The 8007-nt window shown below is 41.8% G+C and overlaps 1 protein-coding gene across 2 annotated transcripts in view; it reads right to left on the reverse strand.

Moving 5' to 3' along the window:
- The window catches only part of PDK3 (pyruvate dehydrogenase kinase 3), a 61380-nt gene extending 54264 nt beyond the window's left edge, over positions 1 to 7116 (reverse strand). The window contains exon 1 of one of the 2 annotated variants that reach the window (XM_033109541.1): positions 6796 to 7116. In XM_033109541.1, coding sequence (XP_032965432.1) covers positions 6796 to 6901 — 106 coding nt within the window. In that variant the 5' untranslated portion in view covers positions 6902 to 7116. The remainder of the gene's footprint in view (positions 1 to 6795) is intronic. The other variant, XM_033109533.1, reaches the window with a different exon arrangement.
- Between the last annotated feature and the right edge of the window lie 891 nt (positions 7117 to 8007).

An 8007-nucleotide genomic window follows, 5' to 3' on the forward strand; every position in this document is an offset into this window, starting at 1 on the left:
TAGTTGAAGGAACCAGAAGAGGACAGGATAAACTGAATGATGAAAAACACGTCCGAGTGAAAACGTGAATCATTTCCTATGAACTCATTCAAGGTTCAGAAGGTTCTATCTTTAATTTATGTCATAACAGTCCAACTTCTCCTTTTCTTATATCACTAAGAGAACTTTTAATTCATAACAACTACTTAATAGAGAAACAGACCTCAAACTTTGGCCGGGATAACAAAGAACTACCATAACATTAACTGCCATTCAAAGGCAATAAATTGGTCCCCAAATCCTGAGAGTAACAGGTTCACAGGGGGAAAAGGAAAAGTTATACTGAGAAATAAAATCAATAAATGCTTATTCTGACCATTAAAATGTGATGTTCCTATTACTCCTAACAGAGAATTTATATGTACTATCTGAAGCCTCACTGTCCAATAGAAAGATGCAAGCCACACGTCATTTTAAATTTCTTAGCAGCCACATTAATATAAAAACACGGGTGAAATTTGTGATATTTGATTTAATCCAGCATATCCAAAAGATTATCATTCCAACATGGAATCAATGTAAAAAGATACTGAGATATTTTACTAGTTTTATATTAAGTCTATGAAATCCAGTGTGTATCTTACACTTACATCTCAATTCAAAGCTGAATTTCTATCAGAAATAATTGACCTATAATTAGATTTCATCAAATTTATAGTTAAGGTAGATTCACATATCCAAATTGTTCCAAACATACTTAAAAGTTTTCCAATGAACTGAATCAAGTATCAGTTTTAAATTAAAATTAAATCAATTCAGTTTCTCAGTCACACTAGTCACATTTCAAGAGCTCAATAGTCTCAAGTGGCTCATGGTGACCATACTGGACAAAGAAGGTCTAGAGAAATAAAGAAGTAATTATAACGACAATCACTGGAACCCAAAATTCAAGCCTAATGATTAAAAGAAATATAATAAAGCAAATAAGACATACACTATAGTAGAAAATTAAGGTATTAAAAACAGAAAGCAAAAGAAAATTATAGATGTTTCTCATTACAGATAACAGACCTGTCATATATCAATAAATATAATTGGTTCAACTTAACCACATAAGAAAAAGTGTTTGATTCACAAAGCAAAACCCAACTTTATATTATATTTCAATGCAATATTTAAAGCAAAGTAATACAGAAAACCTGAAAATAAAAGAATGGCAATGCTCTACCAGAAAACATAAACAAGAGGAAAACAGGGATCTAAATCTCAATGTCAAGTAAGTTGAATCCAGGCCAAAAAAGCATTAAACTAGGAGAAGGACAGCATTCTGTATTGCTAAAGGGTACATCTCACAAGGACAGTAACAATATCTAAGCAGCAAATCTAACATTAACAGACATAAAGCAAAAACCGTAAGTGATATATGGAGAAATAGAATCATATTATTAGGAGACTTCAACTTCTCTCGGGCCACGACAGATAAAGTAGATTTCAAAAAAGCAAAAGTAGAGAAAGTTTAAACAACATAATTAATATGGTAGATCTGATATATCAAACTCTATAACCTGAGAAGAAAGCATAACCTTCTTTTTGCTGCCAAAAGAACATTCACAGGAAATGACCACATCTCAGGCTACAAAGTAAACGTCAATAAATTAAATAATTATTCAGATAACATTCTCTGATCAGAATGCAACAGAACAAAACATAAAGAAACTTAGGCAAATATATGGTGATGGAAGGAGAACTGACTCCGGGTGGTGAACACACAATGGGATTTATAGATGATGTATTACAGAATTGTACACCTGAAATCTGTGTAATTTCACTAACAATTGTCACCCCAATAAATTTTAAAAAAAGAAACTTAGGGCTACAAAACTCCAGCCCTAAGTACTGAAATAAATAAACGAGAAAGAAACACAGTATCCAGTTCAAAAAAACAACAACATAATAAACCCAAGGAAATGAGAGGGAATTAATAAAGTCAAAGTAGACATTAATGAACTAGAAAATAAGTCATAAAACTAATAAACGAATCCAATCATATAAACTACCTTCTAATCTAATCGAGAAAGGGGGAGGAGAGAACAAATATAAAAGAAATAAAGGGGGAAATAGCCACAGAGAAAATTAAGACTAAGAGACTACTATGTCAGTTATGGGAGTTGACTTAAAACCACAATGACTAGGAAACTTTCTAGAGAAATGTATCAAAATGGACTCTAGACAATAAAAAGAACATCTATACGGAGCAATATTTTGGAATAAATTGTCAAAGAACAATAGTCCCCCTAACACAGTATGTTTAAGAGGTTTTATAGGGGGATCCTAACAAATCTTTAAAGAACAAAAATTCAAAAGATAAATTGCTCTTAATTTAGAAAATAACTATTTTTTTCTGAAACAAGCGTGACACTGATAAGAAAATCTAACAGACTGCTCATACACGTATCTACAAACAGCATGTGGATAGCAATATAATGAACCCAGAATTCATCATAATATTCTTTCTACTTCTGTATATGCTTAAAATTTTCCATCATAAAACCTAAACAATTGTTTACTCAAAGAGAAAAAAAAATTGCTATCTAGATACCATTTTTCACTTACCCAAAGTTTGATAACAATATGGCGAAAGTGTAGGAAAATAGACACTCAAACTTCCATGAGAGGATAAACAACCTCTATGGAAAGCAAGTTGACAATGTTTAACAAAATTTCAAATGCACATGCCCTTTAATGGAGCAATCCCACGTTTAGGAATTTGTCCTATATATACACTTAATGAAATGCACACTGTAATTCACTGTAGCAGTGAGCAGTTGTTGTCATAGCAAAGATTCAAAACAACCTACAAACCATCAACAGGGAGTTGGCTAATGAATTATATAGCACACTCCTATAAACAAATTCTCAAAAGCCATAAAAAAGAAAAAAGTTCTGCAGATACAGATATGGAAAGCTAAAGTATTAAGCTTAAAAAGCAACGTACAGACAAAAGCAGAACAAGCTTCTGTTGACACAAAAACAGGGAGACTAGTGGACAAAAGTGGAAGCTAACTTTTCTATCCTTTTGCACCTTTTGAATTTGGAACCACGTGACTATAATCTCAGCCCAAAAAGAAAATCTCATTTTTATAAACCCCATCCTTTAGAAGGCACACTGCCATTATAAACTCCTAATCCACTTAGACCACTTCCTATTCTTGCTATGCTTCGCTGTTTGGAAGGCCGTATTTCTTTCTATTTTTTTAATTTTTAAAAATTTATTTTTAATTACCATTGACATACAATATTATATTAGTTTCAGGTATACAAAACAGCATAGTGATTACACATTTATGTATCTCACAAAGTGATAACCCCAATAAGTCTATTATCCATCTGACACTGTACAGTTATTACAATATTATTAATTATATTCCCTATGCTATACTTTACACCCCATAACTATGTTTTTTTCAATTATAGTTGACATTCAATATTATTTTATATTAGTTTTATGTGTACAGCACAGTGATTAGACATTTATATAATTTATGAAGTGATCCCTCCAATAAGTCTAGTACCCACCTAACACTATACATAGTTTTTACAATATTATTATGGAAGGCCATATTTCAAGTAAAGATTGAGTTCAAGAAACTTTTATTATTTGAAGAGCATAGAGATAAAAGGCACACAGATGAAAGGGGGACAGTACTCTAGATCCAGAAGGTCACCTAGTTAGTGGTACGCAACCCTGGTTATGCTTTAGAACAAACTGGGGGGTCTTCTAAAAATACCAATACCCTGCACCCCACCCCAGACTATTTATAAGCTGGGGTGATGGGTCCCAGGCATGAAAACCACTGATCTAAATGCTTTACATCAGTGGTCCTCAACAGAGGGTGATTTTGCTCTCCCAGGGGACATGATGCTGTCAGGAGATGGTTTGGTTGTCACAACTGGGGAGGGGGGAGGCTACTGGTATCTACTGGGTAGAGGCCAGGGATGCTGCTTTAGTAAACCTCCCACAATGCACAGGACAGCACCCCCACAAAAATGACCTGTCCCAATATGTCGATGCTGAGACTGAGAAATCCTCCTTTAAAATAAAATCACTGCTTCTGAAGTAACAACCAGTTTTAGTCTTCACTCTTAAACAAGGAAGGTACGTTAGTATAATAAAGCTTGATTTCTGCTGCCATCGAAACGACAATGTATTTGTTGACATGGTTCTAACAAATACTGAAGCATAAAATTCCATGTATATCCATCTTTTCTCTGGCCCCTGTCCAGTAATTCTAGTCAAAAATTTATGTCCCGTTTGTAAAGTAGCCAGGGAGAAAGTCATAAAATTCACGAAGTGTCAGCCTGTGGGTCAACATGACCCATGCCTCTATTTTGTTTGAGCCACAGGTCTTTTAAAATATATTGAATTGGTGCCAATCAGCTGCCCCTTCTGAAGCCAGCATATATACCTGGGAGTTTGCCACAGTCCCCACCTGGTCCTTTTAAGCATTTGAGGTGGCCCTCCCCTGTAGTTTTCTCCAATCATACACAGGCAGAAAGCCTCTTTACTCTTTTTCCTCCTCACCTTAAAAATATCCCCACACCCATTCTAAATTCTCAAACTCCCACATCACTTGCCAAAATGGAACTTCTATCAAGAGCTAGAAGAACTAAGAGAAAGGTACTACTTGAGATGACCTTTGTGTGACAACTCTCTTCTTCTAGTTGACGTCATTAAAGGTAGGCTGCCTGCCACCTGATTCATCTCTGCGTGTTACAAACTAGGCTTACAGTTTCTAACAGTTCCACTACAATTATATATGGCTCTTCTGTGAGCTTCCTTATAAGGAAAAGACTTCAATTATTAGGCTTCTCCCATCATCCTACATTAGTACATTCCTCCACCCCTCCCCAAACAGGTCGGAAGCCTTTTATGGGAAATAGCTATCAAAAGATTTAATAATTTTCTTTTAAAAAGCGTATCTCTTTTTCTTTGAAATTGCAATCACAGACTTTGGAGCTCTGCTTTAGAGATTAACTGATATAATCCACACATTTTATTAATGAGGAAAATGAACCCCAGTGAGGTTCAGTCACTTAGCCAAGGCCACACTCTTGAGTTAGTGGCATAGCAAGAATTAGAACATTTGTTTCCAGACACTGGTCCCATGGGTTTTCCATGATAACACTATCCCCTACTGTGGTTTTTCTACTCACATGGCATCCTTGCCAAGACACCTACTAACATGGATAGATACCAGCTGCTATAGAAATAAATCAAGTGAAACTTCGCCAAGCTATTAGAGCTATCACTTCAACTTTGAGGGTGGAAGGGAGGAATTAGGAGTTTCTGGGTTCCTTTTGTTCCTTTTATTGTGACTTAACCTGGCTCAGTTTATCTTAATGAAAGGTTATTGATACTTTCAGAATCTTCTATAAACCATAAATTAGAGATGGCAAACACGCTATAGCAACATGACATTTTCTTTCCAAACTCTGTAGTCAGGAGCTGCCTTAAATCTCTAAAATTCTCACAAGTGGCCAGAGATGGTAGAGTAAAAAACTACCAAAAAGCTTTTGGCAGTGAAGTTTAAGATGCAAAGATCAACATCTCATTGAACTTTGACTTTCCTCATCATTCTCTGGCAAATTAGTTTCTTAAAACTTAATTTGGTCTTAACTTTAAACTATTCCTCTCTTCCTATCCCAACTTAAGTACAGTCATCACATTTTGCATGTTGTCTTCCCCGAGTGTTCTACCTACTCTGCACTTTAGTTTTCATGCCCACTTGACACCATCCCTTGATTTTTACATAAAATTCATGAAATGAACAGACGTTGATAATGGGTTATTTTCCCTTGAGAACTTAGAACATCTTTGCTGCTCCATTTTATTTGCTTTTAAGGATGCCGAATTCTATTCTGATACCTGAGTGGTTTACTTTCAGGTGTTTCACAATCAGCTCCCTGGCATTCAGCAATTAGGAGTATTCGCTCAGCGGTTGAAAAGGCACCACTCTGGGGAAACATGATCTAATTAACATATGGTGATGGAATCTATTCCCATCTCAGCTAGGCCTCAGGCAGAATGGGGGCCATGTCCGCTGCGCTCTCGCACCTCCATCCGTGGAAGCGGCCCACCAGCCCACTCCATAGGGCAGATGGTGGATGGGACACAAAAGGAGAGGCACCACAAAAGGTGCTGGCCCGGAAGCCGGGGTTGTATCCTAAGGCTAGGAGCCCACACGTCCTCCCCTCCCCAGCATCTAAGGCGTTTGCAGCCCAGGCCTCTAACTGTTTTAACATAACACTAAGACGACAACTGTTCGAGTCCTGCCGCTCCCGCCACCCGCGAGCACCTTAGAGCAGCAGAAAAGGAACAAAATGCCATTGCATAATTTATTCGACTTCAAGGTGTTTCTAAACAGCTCTTACACAACCCCCCCCCAAAAAAAAGCATCTAAAAATAAAAACGTTAAAAAGCCACCAACATTCCGCTGGGAAGTTTTAAGGGCGGTGAGGTCTGTGTCAAGTAGATTTGAAGCTAACCATGCAGGTTTGGGGAGTACCGCCCGGGATGAGGGTTCTGTGTCTGTGGGTAGGCCCCTGGCCGGTGTGCGGGTGCCAGGCCCTGTCCCTGTGAGCCCCGAAATAAGAGCCCGGGGAGAGCCCCCGGGCATCCCGTAGCCCCTCCCGTGGTTCCCACGACTTTGCCCTGAGGCTGCGGAGACCCACGGCAGCAGCGGCGGGACCGGAAGGTAGTGGCCACGGGACCGTGGGGGCTGTGGCGACCGTGGGGACCCGCGGCCTCGCACTCACCGAAGTCCAAGAACTGCTTGATGGAGAGCGGCGATGGCGAGAAGCGCGAGTAGCGCTCGATCTGCTTGGGCACCGTCTGTTTCATCAGCCACCAGAACAGCCGCATTCTCGCCGGGGCAGTGCACAGACCAGCCGAGACGCGCAGGCGGCAGCAGGGGCCAGTGCAGCCGAGCGGCGCGGATCTGATGCGTTCGCCAAGCGCGTACCCCGGCCTCCGCCTCGGCCTCGGCGCCGCGGGTGCAGCCGCTGCAGCAGCAGCAACACAGCAGCAGCAGCAACAGCAGCACCACCACCAGCTCCCGGGCCGCGGCCGGTCGCCCGCGGCTTCCCCAGGCCCCGCCCACGGGGGCGGAGCCGGCCGCCGCACGTACGCGGCGCCCGAGGGGCACGGGGAGCGCGAGAGGCGCGCGGCCGCACGCGCCGGCAGCTGATTGGCCGCCGTCTTCGCTTTCTTTTGCCGGAGTGCGACCCGGCGCCGCCTCCTTCCTTCCCGGCTCCTGGGACTCAGCAGGGCGGCCAAGCGCAGCTGCTCCGAGGCCCGCTCCCGACCGGGTCCTACGTAGCCAAAAGGTGGCGGAGGTACAGGGGGACTGTGAGGAGGCCTGGAGCCCACGTGAGGAATGTGACCCTACCCGCCGCTCCAAGCCCCTCTCAGCCAGTGGCACCTTTTCCGGGAGGCCTGCTCCGGGGCTGGCTGTTGCGCTTCAAGGTGTTCGGTTCAGCTTGACACTTTGATTTTCGTGTTGTTTGCCACTTAACTATAGTGGCTGTTTCATGGCCTCCACCGCCACCACCTTTAGGCAGAAGCAAATGTAAACTCACTGGTTCTGCTTCGTGCCCGCCCCTTAGTATTGGGCAGGATTAATTGTAACGTCACCGACTCTTTGTGTCTTGGTCCCCCGCGACCCCCCGCCCCCAACTCCCCACTCTCCCACCCACTGGCGAACCCCTTTGGACAGGATTGTTAGATCATTCCTGGCCTGCCACCTTTATTCCCCACCCAACCCCCCACTGTCCCACGGGGGCCAACACCTTTGGACAAGATTAGTTAAGTCACTGACTCTGTTTCACCACCATTGGACAGGATCAAATTTAAGGTCACTGACACTTCGTTTGGGGCCTACTCCCCTCTCCCCCTGCACACTCCCCTTAACACCATTGGGCAGGATTAATTGTAAGGTCACTGACTCTGCTTCATGCCCCCACCTCTAC

Source organism: Rhinolophus ferrumequinum, chromosome X (genome assembly GCF_004115265.2).
Source record: "Rhinolophus ferrumequinum isolate MPI-CBG mRhiFer1 chromosome X, mRhiFer1_v1.p, whole genome shotgun sequence".
NCBI classification, from domain to species: domain Eukaryota; kingdom Metazoa; phylum Chordata; class Mammalia; order Chiroptera; family Rhinolophidae; genus Rhinolophus; species Rhinolophus ferrumequinum.